General features: G+C 39.3%; 2 protein-coding genes across 5 annotated transcripts in view; one reads left to right on the top strand and one right to left on the bottom strand.

The window, feature by feature from the left end:
• Positions 1-574: 574 nt before the first annotated feature.
• Positions 575-9,056, bottom strand: LOC109997516 (calcium-activated potassium channel subunit beta-2-like). The gene is made up of 6 exons (XM_020652022.2): positions 8,927-9,056; positions 5,709-5,808; positions 5,199-5,321; positions 4,200-4,370; positions 3,794-3,989; positions 575-2,156 (listed from the first exon to the last, which is right to left on the bottom strand). Exons 3-6 carry the CDS (start codon positions 5,255-5,257, stop codon positions 1,872-1,874), a joined length of 711 nt encoding a protein of 236 aa, XP_020507678.1. The 5' UTR covers positions 5,258-5,321; positions 5,709-5,808; positions 8,927-9,056; the 3' UTR covers positions 575-1,871.
• Positions 9,057-12,854: 3,798 nt separating this feature from the next.
• tbl1xr1b (TBL1X/Y related 1b) overlaps positions 12,855-14,823 on the top strand; it is a 28,136-nt gene continuing 26,167 nt past the window's right edge. Inside the window, exon 1 of one of the 4 annotated variants that reach the window (XM_020650768.3) lies at positions 12,855-13,048. The gene's annotated coding sequence lies outside the window, so the exon portion shown is untranslated. Of the gene's footprint in view, positions 13,049-13,293; positions 13,485-14,823 lie in introns of those variants that run through there. The other 3 variants (XM_065953832.1, XM_020650761.3, XM_020650777.3) reach the window with 3 other exon arrangements.

Raw genomic sequence — 14,823 nt, 5'->3', positions numbered from 1 at the left:
ACACCCATCCTTGTGCAAACAGTCACCTATAGGTCAGGTATATTCTCCAAATATCAGAGCTGCCATGAACAGATCACAGCTGATTAGGAAGTGTTCATGTAGGCCAGGGATGGGGCAACTTTGGTCACAGCAAGGGCCACGTTCATTTAATTCTCACTGCCAGAGGGGCCACATTGTAGGATACAAAAACGATAACAGTCAATTATGTCTCAAATTTAACTCAACATATACCGGAGATCAAATATTATTATGGACATATTTCTGGTTTTCATGAATTCATGGCAGATTTTGTCTTGTTTTCTTCATGTTTTGATGTGTAAAAATTGACCTGAGGGTTGACGAGGGCCGCATGTGGCCCTCGGGCCGCCAGTTGCCCACCCCTGATGTAGGCATAGAAGAAGATTGAAACTTTTTAAACCCATTTCTTTCTTAATTGTAGGCAAACAATAATAAAAAAGAAGAAAATGCAGCAAGGAGTGTGCGATCTCAAGCAAGTCTTTTAGCTACAAGTTCACAGTGTGACAAAAAAAACATTTTGTGATGTCAGTACAATGACAATGACAGAATTACATCTTCATTTTTTTTTTTATTCACAAGATATCCTTGAGTTTTATACATTCATTTTGGGGATGAATAGTGTAATTTTTGTAATTTATTTCAAGGATAGCCCCTTAAGATGCATCATCTCATTTTCAAGGGGGTCCTTACAAAACATAGATTAATCACCATAATACAAAATGAAAATAAAAAGTAAATCCAAAACATAAAACCAAACATTTAAACACAGAGACACAAACACCACACACACACTCACAGTCACTCACACTTAATGCTCCCCCAAGCCTAGCCACCCACCATCCAGCCAATATTACACAATCAGAAAAAAAAGAAAGAAAGGAAAACCTCTGCAATAACATACATGTAAAGGTAGAAGTAGAGCTGTGTACACCCATGCACACATATGCACCATATAAATGCATATACATGTACATATATATGCATACACACTATACAGTACATACACACATAGTGTACGCAACATTAAGGCACAAGGTACAGCACAGGACATACATCTAGATATGATGTACACGAGCGCAAGCAAGAGGAGAGCAAGTCCAGACAAACTAAGTCCAGTGAATAGTCAATAGTGAATTTGAGATTTTAGAACCATAAGTCCTTTTTTACCTCAACTTTGCTTTAAAAGCCTTGCATGTGTTGTTGTTTTTTATTCCAGGCATACATTGTTTTATAACCTGTTCACAAATTAGATTTTTTTAAGGAAGGTGCACACTAGTTGAATACTAGGTCTGCATATGTTCATCGTGTTAGAATGAGATCCATTTTTGTGAGCATCTTAATGGATCGATCAATCAATCAGTCATGCCAGGTTCTGAGTACCTCATGTTAGATTGTGGAAGACATTTTATTAGGAGATCCTAGCACATTATTTGGTCACTGAGATAGTGGCTATCAAAAAGGAAAAGTTATTGCTTCAAAAACAGTCAAATAGGTTTGAAAGGTTCTCAAAATGGGATGCATCAATTAAAACAGGTAGCAATATTTTCCTTGATCCATATGAGCATGGTTTTGTTTAACATTTGTAACAATGGTTACAGTTGTGACACCATCCAGTCGTAGTTTTCCCTGTATAACTGCATGTTATGTGTGCCAGTTTTCAAACATTCAGTTTAATATTACAAAACAGTCAAATCCTTGATCCTGAGTGAGCATCAGCTGATCATAATGTCTCAACTGAAGAGGAAAGTTTGCAAGAGGTCACGGCGAGCTCGTTTTACTCCAAACATCCCTCTCATGATGTATGCCCATCACCAAATTCTCTTCTTAAAATATGTAAAGCTGCTGTACGTATTTCACCTCTTTATCTTTCCTATCTCTTCACATAGCCTGGAGAGGTACTGAGTGAGCTTCACCATGACGATGATGAGGGCCCCTCCCATCAGCATGCAGGAGGGCCACAGCAGCGAGTGGAAGACAACACTGTGATCGTACAGCCGTGTGAGGAGGACGGTGTCCTGCTGCTCACTGGGGTCGTAGAAACACGGGACCTGCTGGTGCACCTTCAGGCGCTCTGAGATGTTCATGATAATGACGTGCATGGCAGCGCTGTCCTTTTGACACCTCGGCACGTAGAAACACTGCAAGGACAGGCCAAGGTCACAGAGGTCATTTAGGGGTCATTCATTAAGAGTCGGGAAAATGGATACAGCACACTATGACAATATCTTATCAGGCAATAATGTTATAATTGAAACTACTATTTTGCGCAAACAGGACTACCAAAAATAGACTGCGATGTTCTGATTGAGATCATTATGCAACTCAAATGCTACACACATTTGTGTTTACAATTAACTTGTAATATATATTTTTCTGTGGGCACGTTCTTTCTCTAAAGTATTACTTGATTTCTCTTTCCTTTGCTTCCCGACTCTTGAGCTGCAAAAAAAAAGGAATTTCCTACATTGGGGAGTGCAGAATGTTTATCTCATCTTATCTCACACAGTTTCAAAGTTTTATGATACAAATTGCATCAGTGATACAAAAGGGTAATGTTAAAAACACATTATAAAATGTTTGTACAAGAAACAGGTTAGCAGGGATTCCTATGAAATAAGTGGAAACAAAAATGGATATTATTTATTTTAACATTTTTGGGTTTTTGCCTTTATTTATATATTTATTTTATTATTATCTGTTTATTTAACAGGGACACATGCGATGAACATTGTTTCATGTGTAAAATACAAAGTAGATGCCATGCATACAGGTTACTAGCCGTGGCTGATTTGCAGCCCCTGTCCCTGGGAATATGATATATTTGATAGGACAGAGAGTAGGAAACCAGGGAGAGCGAGTGGGGAAGGACATGCAGGAAAGAAGCCGCAGACTGGACTTGAACCCAGGCCGCCCACTTAAAAGGCCTATAGCCTCTGTACATAGGGCGCAATCTAACCGCTAGGCCATCAAATGTTACTCTTTACTGTATATTTCTTTAAGTTGCTGAAGAGGTTGCTCTACATCGTCAAAGTCTTACTTCTGGACTTTGAAGATGTAGAGCTGTAGATCACATTTTGCTATTACAAAAATAAGATAAACAGACGTGGTATTGTATCTTTTTAGGTAGGACTGATGTTAAAATATGACTGTTAGCTTTAGGATAGGATTATTTGCTTGTTACAGCAGCTCCAGAGTCAGAGTAATGGAAAGAGTAATCACTCAATAAATTACAGATTAAGATAAAAAAACAACAAAGATTCAATTCTAATCAATAAAAACGATAATAATGAAACGTATGTATGTAACTGATTGTTTAAGATTAGGATGGATGATAGTATATGACAGCATGGAAAATGACTGTATACTACAAATGGTTTCTAGTATTTTCATAAAGTCACAGTGTAATAAATTCAGAATTTTTACATTTTTCTCTAGGGCGACAATTTGTAGTTCAAAAGAGATGAAGTTCTCAGCATATAGTCAATATTAAAAATTGCAATAGTATTGTATCATAGTTTGGTGAAAGCATTGTAAGGTCAGGTGTGTGGTTTGTTTCCACAATAAGTAATCTTTCCCTTTTGTGTCTTCTATGTCATCGTACTCTTCACCCGTTATGTTTCAACCCTCGTCTTTAACAGGACAAATTCAAAGTCCTATCCGCTCTCATTTCCTGAATTGTTTGCAGTGTAAATCTATAATCAGGCCAGCATCTGATAGCTGTTGTCAACATTTGAAACGGTTCAGTAATTCTCAGTGTTTTCCCTCTGGCACTCACTTCAGAGCTGATGTCCTGCATCTCCTCGTTGTGAGATAAGCGGCTGACGCGGCTCGTGTTGTTGACATTCACGAAGACCTGCAGACACGGGTATTTGGAGACCCTCCAGCAGTCTGACCCACAGTTGTAGGAACAGTTCATGTCCGCTGTGACCGTGGAGTTGACTACAACACACACACCCTCTTCTGTCCACACACTGTGATGACATTCAAATGAAGATTGAATTGAATGCAGAAAAGCAGCAAACATTTCAGAGGTGTGAAATCAACTTGGCTGGAATGTCATTTCATAGTGTTTTGCAATTTTCACATTGAGGGAGCACAGAAGCAGTTTTCCAACATGCACATCTGATGGATAAAACGTGAGACAGATATATCAGTTTACTCTGTTATAGGGAAGTCTGTACCTGTCTGCATAGGAGCGTAATATTGTAACCCCGAGGACAAAATACATCATGACTGAAGAGAGAATCATTCCCAGTCCGAGGAAGATTGCCCGATCTTCACCTGGCTTCAGAGCTGTCACTGTTTTCTTTTTATCCAATAAATCCACATTACGGAATTTCTGATAGATTGACCTAAATGGTGCAAATGAGAGACAGTCAATATTTTATTTTGAAAAGCTACTGCACACATAAATATGAACTCAAAGTGCAGTGACAGCTTAAAGGCTCCCCCTCACCAACACTGCAGTTTGAGTCATAAAAATGGCAACACGGAGCTACAAGAAATGCATCACCAAACAACAACTACAGAGAAACAAAAACATAGAGATGTGAAACAACTTTAAAGAAATGTTCAACTGACAAAATAATAAAAATGATCACTAAACATAAAACAACAAGCGAGACACAAACAACGACAGGTGATGTGAAAGAGAAAACACTCACCCAAAATGAACACAGACGTAAAAAGACAAAGAGGTAAGGGATGCAAAAAACTTCAGACGCACAAACAGCTACAAAGTAACAAAACAAGTAGAACAGATTTGAAACAAAAAGTACCTAAGCAACACAAAATGGACACAGAGGTGCAAAACAATCACAAAGAACATTAAAAGGGGATGCAAAACAACTTCAAAGACATACAAAACATCTACAAAGTAATCCCCCCCCCCCCCCAACACACACACACAACTTTAAGGGCCCGTAACAAGAACAAATCGATCAAATAGAAAATGCAAAGATAAAACTAGACACATAAAAGTCTTTGTGTCACTTGTGCGTCTTTCAGTCTGAAAGATTCTGGGGAGCCTTTTCATGTCTGTTCTTAAAGGCCCATGGTGTCTTATGTTCCCATCATCCAATCAATAAAAAGCGTTGAATCAAAAGAAAAGTTATCCCAGGACACTTTAAGAGCTGACTGATCAGATTTTTATAAAGCCTGACTCAGAATGACCCTGTTACCTCCTTTCACCTCCTCCACCCGATCTGCCTGTGTTTTTGGCACCTGCCACAAAGAACATCTTTCCCGATGACCCGCGTCCTCCTTTCCTCGCTGACGCAGGGCGGAAAGATTGCTGAAAAGACCTGTGAATTATAGCCCGTTTTATGTTTCGCTGTTTTACACCAACACACAGTTTTACCACCAAGACCATAAACATTTAGAGAATCCCAAGTTATTTGCAAATGACAAATCTTACAGTACCTTTGGTGCATATTTGCAGTCAAACTCTATACGTAAAAAAAACTTAAAAAAAAGACCCATTGATTAAATATCTCTCCCAATCTCCCTGAAACAGCAGCTTGTGATTTCCAGAGTATTCTGCAGTGTTGGGACAGGAAGCAGCCCTGATATAGTGGACTCCCTCTACCAGGTAAACATCTCATTTTGAACACAAAGAAACTGTACAAAGGGTCAACAAGATGACAAATAGCCACGGATGAAAGGTGTGAATGCTGATGTGAAAAACCTACCTGCTATTTCCTCAACACTTGTGCTGTCAACACAAAGTCATTGGCTCCTCTCAGGACAACAACACCTTGCATGTACCTCCTCTTCGCTCTCTTCCAAGTCCTACAGTTAGCAGAAAACACAACATTCAATGCTACACATGCAGCTCTGGCCCCATAAATGTCATTAGCCTTGATTCAGATGCAAATGAATGAGGCAGGTGAGACGTTTTGAGTTATTTGTTCTGGGGTTACCCAGGGGTGAGCCGGGAGCTGAGGGTCGATGCAAACCCACTCTGATGATTGCCTGACATTTGCTTTGAAATACAGTTTTGAACAGATGTATTTACATGGGCACATATTTAGTTATGAGGGGTCATTTGCTCCTATAAAGCAGTAATGTAAAAATCGAAAGTGTAATCCATCATGAGTCTGAATCCTATAAGAAATATCATTCAATCAAGTGATGATCAATTATTAAATCATGTTTTTCTTTTACTCCTTTTCAGATGCAAAATAACTATCACTTAATGAATCAGATTTGATCTCTGTAAGCATCATCATCCATCATGGATACCAGTATCTGTAAAGGCCTCTAATTCAGCCTTAAATCTGGTATCGCTGATTTTGTCAGTCAACACGTCAATATATGTGCTGTTGTGATCCAACAAACAATGAGCCCCACTTTTTTTTAAGTAATTATCAAAAATTTGACAATGATAAACAACATTGGTGATGTGCTAGAAACTAGTGTAATGTTAGAGTTCACCCAATGCCAACAACCAGTGTTTCCCACCAATATCACGATGTCTTTGTGTTTTGGAATTACTATCCTGAAAGAACAATGGTAAGGGAACATTTCTTATGTTGATGGACCAAATGTAAGTACAATAAGCAGGCTGTTTTTGTATTATGACACATGTCAACCTTGCCAAAGAGCAAGGAACAGAAACGGAAAATAAGTTCCTCTCGGATGAGTAATTTCCTCATTGTATCACATTCCCAGCTGCTCAGGGGAAACTCTGCTGAGAGACGCCCCCAGAGTGACAACAAAATCAGCAGGAAACCAAAAATGTTATCTTAGTTATTCTCCTCTCAAAGCACTTCACACATTTCTGCATGCAACAGCGAGGGACACTTACATGAATGTAATGATCTGTCTTTACAACTTTTATCTCCCCTAAAAGCACACTGACCATTGATCCTCGAGTGCCTAAAATTCCACACAGAACTGTATTGATTTCAGCTAAACGCGGATGCTCACACTTTCAGAAAGACAGCCCTACTACTTATTTCTTTATAGTCAGGAGTTTGAAGGGTTTTGAGAGCAGTGTATTCTATACTGCTGGGCCTCATGCTGCATGTAGGCTGGACTTACAAGGGCAGGTGAAGGGAGGGAGGATCATGCTGTTAAGTCTGACTTTGCAGGGCCTTCAGCGTTACCTTCAAATTAGGGAAATAAACTAAAAATGTAAATCAAATATGAACGATATAAGATTCCCTCCCTTCCAAATCGTTACAGTCAGTGTTTCTGTACTTTTATAGAACTAAACCCCTAAAAATGTGTAATTTTGCTTCAGTTTTTCAAACTCTATCCAAAGTAAAGCTACAGTGTAGGAAGAAATCCTCTATGACAATCCCTTATGGTACTTAATAATTTAACTTTAGATACATTTGTGTCCTTTTTTTCTGCTTATTTAAAAAAGGTACTGAGTCTGCAGTGTCACATCATGATGCACTGGAGGGAGACAGACTTTGTAGGTGTGTACATGCACGTGTGGAGGTGCTCTAAAGCTCTACTCCAGCAGAAACGTATTGTTCACATTTTCCTATTACTGTAACAGTTTAATGAACTACATCTCTGAAGGCAGATAGAGCCAGCAGACCTGACTGCATATTCTCTATGGATGCGTCCTTGGTTTATATTTTCTTCCAGCTGCTTCTTTGTCAATTGTAAGACTCAAAATGTGACTGAAAGAGTGATTAAAAAGAATTAAATGGCATGTGGAATATGACTTAGCTAAAAAGCATCAAGTAATGCAACACACCCAAAAAATGACTACAAAGCCACACAAAGCAAACCAAAAGAAATGTTCAAATATTTCATAGAAATGTTGAATACAAAGAGAATAGATAATAGACATAAAGGACATAAAACAACAAGGAGTAACAACAAAAACCAAAAAGTCATAATGAGATGCAAAACAGGCTTGTTATTTTAATTAGCTTTGTGGCTTTTTGTGTGTCCTCCAGCATAAGTGTTTGTTTGTGTGTGTGTGTGTGTGTGTGTGTGTGTGTGTGTGTGTGTGTGTGTGTGTGTGTGTGTGTGTGAGAGAGAGAGGGCGTCAAGGGGCCCATTGTCACACAATCCATTCATGTTCCTAAAGAGTATTTGTAATAACCTTTTGAATTTCATTGAGGCCATACTGCGTGTTCGTCATAGAGACTGAAGGTCTGAGGGAGCTACTTCGATCCTGAAAATGTTGCATTAGCAGGTGTTTTCTCACCTTGTGTGCTTAGCTGCACCAAAGGAATTCAAAGCCTGGGCCTGTTATCAACACGCTCTTTAATGAAGAATGTCTCAGCATGTATTTTTTGCCTTGTCCTTCCAGTGATTATTGCCTCCCTGTCAGGTGTTCCATAGTGTTTGGCGCCTTTAAAGAGTCACATGTGCCACTTGACAGCCCCGCACAGACGTACAACAGAGCAGTTAACACTCACCTGAGGTGTGCACACAACAGCAACTGCACTGTGAAAGTAAAAGCCTTTATAAAAGGCATGTCTCAAGCATACTGTACATACAGTCAATGCTGTGGGCACAATGTCAAAACCCAGTCATCCATTTAGAATTGAATTAGGAGTCTTTTGTGGTTGTTTACTTTGTTGTCATTATACAGTTAAAACTCGTCAAGGCAGTTGATAAAAAAGGGGTTGTAAACAGATGAATTTCCAAAGCTGCTTGATAATGCAAATCAAGATGCCCATTGCAACTCGATAAACTTCACATGCATTAGTTAAATAACTCTTTTGTATCCCAGCTATGTGCTGTTTGTTGACCCTCAATCATGGGCTGCATCCTCTTGAAGCACATGGCCTGCTGTCTCAGTGTTACCTCGTTGGTGTCTGTCATAATCTCTTGTCTTTGCATTTCCAAATTACAATAAGCCCCCAGCTTCTGTGTGAGACTAGTGTGATCTGAGTTGAAATAACAGAGGCAATAAGAAGGATGTGTGGGGTCTTACCTCTTGTAGCGCTGTTGTTATGATAATCCAGACTTTGGGCTACAACTGTCAGCAGCCCTCCAGCATGGCCTGGGCTCCCAGAGAAAGCAACTGGTCACCTCTTATTTAAACCCCAAACCCCAACTGAACAGAATGCCTGTCATACCTGTGTCAGTAATATGAGTTCCCTGTACAATGTCGTCATGCTTAAAATGGGTTAGTCCAGCACAATGAATTTCCACTGTGCCTCCAAATAACCGTGTGTGACAGGCTCCGCTGGGGGCCCGGCGCTATGTTAGTAGCAGGCACTGCTGCATGTCCAGGAATTCAGGAGCAGTTATTTCAACCCCCCAGCCCTCCTTTTCCATGTTACAAATGTACTGTATGTTTAAAGGCTACTTGAAGGCCGCCGCTGAAGACAGTGTGAGTTAACTATGCCTCCTCTTGCCACAAGGTGTCTCTGTAACCTCAGAAACTGTAGAAAGATAGAGGAGGTTACCATTTACTGGTTAATTACAACAGTTCAAACGGAAAACCTGAAAATTATTTGTATTGATTTTTCTGATGCAGGTTTTTTTTTAAACTGGTATACAGGTATCTAAACTGGCGATTAAGCCATTGAATTAAATGGGAAATATAACTGATGTGACATTTACCATTCGGAGCATGAAGTAATATTGTTTTACTTTCTACAATGTGCTACAGAATAATTTATTTATATTGTTGGAACATACTTTTTTCTAGTTTTTATATCATATTTAACAATAAGAATTATTTCATATTTCATATTACTAACTCCACAGTAGAATCAAAGGTAAGAACACTAGATTAAAATGATGAGAAGAATATTCTGCTTCGCCTGTATAGATATTTCTTAAATGTAGCACGTGGCATATCTATATGTAGTTACAGTAAAGGGAGTGAAGTATTATCACATACAGTTTAATAAGTTTAGTATCTTTGGAAACTTCCTGCTGTGGTTTCTTTTTATATTGTGAAAGGCATCACTTCATGGATAAAAAGTGAGCTCAATCAAAGATGTAGAATACAGCTGTCCTTCAAAATAAAATTCCAAAGATTTTTTTTTATTTTTCAGAGTTCTGATCTATAGACTATGGCAATGTGTTAATACAGGCCATGATTTTCAGGACAACACTGTGTGATTTTATGACATGATCATATGAGATATTGAATGTCCGTATAGGGATACAACAACATATAGTGCTAATATGTACCAACTTGCACATGAAAATCAACAACTTTTGATAGCATTAACATATTGCACAACCCTAAGGGCCAACATCCCACATTACCAGCTGGTGATAATCTATATGGACACATAAGCAGAAATGAATTTTTACAGCATTTCAGTCTGCTCTAGGGGACCCTGAATTTCCAGAAGGTAAGAACTAAAAACTCTGGGGAATTGGATCTTTTCTTGCAGTGTCTTGCAGAATTAGCCATTTTGCAGCAGTCTTTATTCAACGTGCTTGATATGTTCGACCATGAAGTCTGTCTCTTATTGCTGCATTGTTCTGCTCATCACTTTCCATTCACTGCCTCCTCCAACCTCAGTCCAGTGATGTCCAATGAGGACAGAATAATCACAAGACAACTTACATGAAGAGCTCTTTCCTGGCTCATTGTTTAGATGCTTCCTTCTTTAATTACACTCTCTTGTGTTTAGCCCCAAAAGAAATTGGGCATACAGGAGAGCAGGAAAAAACATGATCACAAGTAGGCTTATAGCTGGGAAAAAGATTCAAGGACATGCAGATAGAGAGGTATTTATTTGAGGTTAGGCCTAAACATAACATGGCCATAAAGAGGTGCAGACTGACTTCAAGTCCCACATTTAGAGGTGAAATAACAGTTACAGGGGGGATGAAAGGCGATTCTGCTTCTTTGTTTCTCAGGATCTAAAAATAACTCTTGCTGAGCGGGCAGTGGAGCTGAGCTGCAGTCCCTTCTCTTGCTCCATTTTCCGCTTTTTTTGTCTTTCATCTTCTTGCAGACATATTTCATAGGTTTAATGATGCATGTGATATGCGCTGTAGTGCTGTGACGTTCACCAGCAGTCAGGTCAAAATGATATTTCCTCTCTTTACATGTAGCATTTGTTATTCCTGCAGCTAAAATAAAAAGGACTTTGGACCCTAATCTGAAGGGTTTTTTTTCATCTTAAATGTTTGGGAGAATTCTGTTATCTTTAAAACCATATATAGTTCTTGAGGTGCAGATAAAAAAATGATCTGATTGTTAGTTTCGCATTATGTGTATTTACACCTAAAACACAGGGTTACATAATATAACATTACTTATTTTTAAGAGTTTACAGTAAAATAAAAGATGTCATTTTTTTATTCATGGTTTGATATTCTCTCTTCTAAAAAGTTATGGTGATAAAAAGATTCCTCTTCATCTGTAGCCACAAATGTGATGTTCATGTCCGCCTCTTCTTTAAATGCATCACAGTACTGCTGTGGCTAAGGCACTTAATAAAGCTCTCTGCAATTTAAGCAGCAGTATCCAAGCAATTACACAATGCCAACAGGTCCAGCATATATCAGTGCAGTGTTGCGGTTGTCCTCACATCCCTAGCAACCTTGTGTTATTGTCCTACAGATTAGCTCCCCGCCCCCACACACAGATATGCTACTGCTGTATTCTTTGTAGTCTCACATTTATGGAGGGAAACACAGCTAATCTCATTTCATGGAGGCAGCTGTACAATGCAGACATGAACAGAATGTATGATTTAGACATTTTCTCAAATGTAAGTCAGCAGCTATTCATTTTTCTATCTATTAATCTATTAATGTGAAGTATACGTGCATGGACAGTATAAAAAGAAGAGTATAGGATTTTAGTCAATTCACAATATTTGCACTTATAGAGTGAATCATATATTGTGTAAAGCTTGGCATTCAAGAGGAGAAATTTGCCTCACTCTTTGTTCACTGGCAGCCAAAACACCCTCACACAAAGTGGGAGTGACGGAGAAAAGAGTTCTGTTTCTCCTCGTTTTAGGAAAGAAGCAAGAGGCAGAGTGTGGGAAATAACCCCTAATTGACCTAAAGAGACAAACAGCAATGAAACTGAAACCTGTTATTGCATAATTTCACCCAGCACACCTCCATATTGGCGTATATGTGTAGAACAATAAATTAGACAGGAAGGTTTCTTGTGCTATTAGGATGTTGACTAAAGGCCAGAAGAGCACTGGGATCATAAGTAAGGAGGATTAAACAGCTTGGGTAGCAAAAGCACACACACAAAAAATCAGTGTACTCCAGTAGCACACAAGTTCATCAGCAACCCCGGTGATTAAATATATAACCTTTTAGAGTGGTAACATGTAATTGCATGTAAATGCTGCATCGCTAGTCATTGTTGCAGATGGTATCCTGCACATTTTTTGCAAGTATAAATGATCCACAATTATTACACATTGTTGTAGTTTGTGAGGCTGCATGCGGAGTATAGGAGGGATTTAATTGTCCCCAATTCTGCATTTCATGATATGTCATCATCTTACATTGGGACAAGATAATGCTGTGCTGGCACCTCAGTTGGGAAAGCTAACAATTGGAGTCAAGCAGGAGAAGTTTCATACAAAATACATTTTCTGAATATTGAAGGTCAGCACCCAATTATTTCTATAATATATTACATTTTAACATATCAAGGTATGCCATTTCAAAACTATACAGTTATCATATTCCTGGGAAATACTGAGGTAATTACTCTGATTATTGATTATGTATACATCTGAAAAAAATCTGTGTAAAACACAGATTGCAATGATGATGTAAGCTTGTTGTTGACTTTCCCAGTCTGAATGACTGAGCAAAGGATAGGGGGTGGGGTGTCATTAATCCATGTCGAGTGATGACCCGACAAGCGAAAAAGAGGTGTAGTGGGGGATGGGAGAGGACACAGTTGTTATGACTGGTGCTTGGCTGCGGGACAAACTTCCAGAGGCCTCGGCATTTTTTCTGTTACACTTCATTGGTCGGTTTCAACGAGGAAATGTGGCTCCATTTTGATGAGAATCTGTCAAACGGAGCAGGAATCAACGCCTGAGGACGACTATCAGCGATAACAATCATCCAAGACGTGTTTGATGCTTCTGTAAAATAGGTTAGTTAACAATGTAGCATTATGTCATAGTCCAGCTCCAAGACATTTTAAGCATTTACATATGTTTGTATTTCAGGTGTTCTTACATATATTAACCTCCGACGTGTGCTGTTCTCGATAGAATATGCGATAAATATGTTGCATGTTACCACAGTCATGTGTTAATCGTTACATTGAGCCTCAGAGAGAGAGAATTTTAAACAACAGTAGTTACAGGCAGCAGCTCATTTCTGCATGTCGGGTCACTCCACTGTGTCGACTGTCTGAAGCCGTTGCTGCTTCTTACCGCCTGGCTGTGGTTTAAATATTATAACCTCACGATAGTTTGTGTTTGTGCGAAAATTATCTTTTTCTAATCGATTAAACCGATAGCACGCTCTGACTCGGACACACGAGCTGCGGAAGATACCGTCAATTGAGAGTTGTTTTCAAGTAGGTACGAGATTATAGCAACACTGTCATTAGCATAGCGTGCTAGCATTAGCTACCAGGCTAGCTAGCTAGTTAGCAGGTTAACATTGATAGCAAGCTGCCGATTTCACGGTACTCTTCAGAGTTGTTGTTTCTAAGAAGCAAACGTAATGCATCTATACTCAGTGACTTTGAAACAACTACAAAACACGAACAAACAAAGTAGCCAACTGTTGGCTTTCTACATTAATTTAAATGAATCTTTAGACCGCTTTGCCGGACTGGCATGTGGGGACGTCAAAGCAGAACTGACGCTTAGTTGCATGTTAGCTATTGAGCTAACATGCAACTAAGCTCACTGGCCTTAAACGGGATTCAAGGCATGAAGTTCAAATTGCAAAAGTTGGGCACGTATTTACAAACATTGTACCTGTAACGTTACTCAAAAACTACATACTATGGTGCCGATTATCTGTGTTACAGAGTATCAGCCGCTTAGTGAGCCATCACATGTGGACCTTTGTCAGCCCGCCTTCACAGCAGAGTCAAATCAAGTACAGTGAGAGTACAGCTCTCCGTTGTTTTGAGGGGATATTGCATAGACTTATCATGCATTGATAAATTGCATTTTTTTTTTGCAATTAATTGGCACAAACTGGGACGGGTTAGCAAGTGTCGGTGATAATGTACACACTGTAGTCAAGCCCTTTGGGTCGCCTGTGTGTGTGTGTGTGTGTGTGTGTGTGTGTGTGTGTGTGTGTGTGTGTGTGTGTGTGTGTGTGTGTGTGTGTGTGTGTGTGTGTGTGTGTGTGTGTGTGTGTGTGTGTGTGTGTGTGTGTGTGTGTGTGTGTGTGTGTGTGTGTGTGTGTGTGTGTGTGTGTGTGTGTGTGTGTGTGTGTGTGTGTGTGTGTGTGTGGGGGGGATTTCCGCTTGTCATGCAATCTTTCTAATTTCGCAACAGGCAGATTAACAGGATGACGATTTGAATGTCGTGTTACTTAATTTGCACGAAATGTTTGGCTTTAGGAGGGGCACACTAACCGAGCCCCTTAATGTATTTTATCCTGAATTGGTGTTAGAAATACATCTGAACTCTGATCACTTGAATGCAGCCACAGATTGTTAAAAAAAAAAAAAAAGCATGCCTTTCAGGGGTTAGTTCTACTGTGCTTAACAGAAATATGTGACTGTTATGGTTTCAAGCATTACTGACCCAGTTTTTGTCATTTGCTTGGTGACACACCCCTTTGATCATTACACTTAACTCTGCTGCCCTTTCCCCTGCTCTGTGACAAACAGCTGCTGGACTGTCTGTTCTTTTAAAGGTAATTTGTCACAGCACTGACAGAGAAACGATATCGTTT

This window comes from Labrus bergylta, chromosome 4, assembly GCF_963930695.1.
Source record: "Labrus bergylta chromosome 4, fLabBer1.1, whole genome shotgun sequence".
NCBI lineage: Eukaryota > Metazoa > Chordata > Actinopteri > Labriformes > Labridae > Labrus > Labrus bergylta.
The sequence above is the reverse complement of the archived record's forward strand: the minus strand, read 5'-3'. Positions and strand labels throughout refer to the sequence as shown.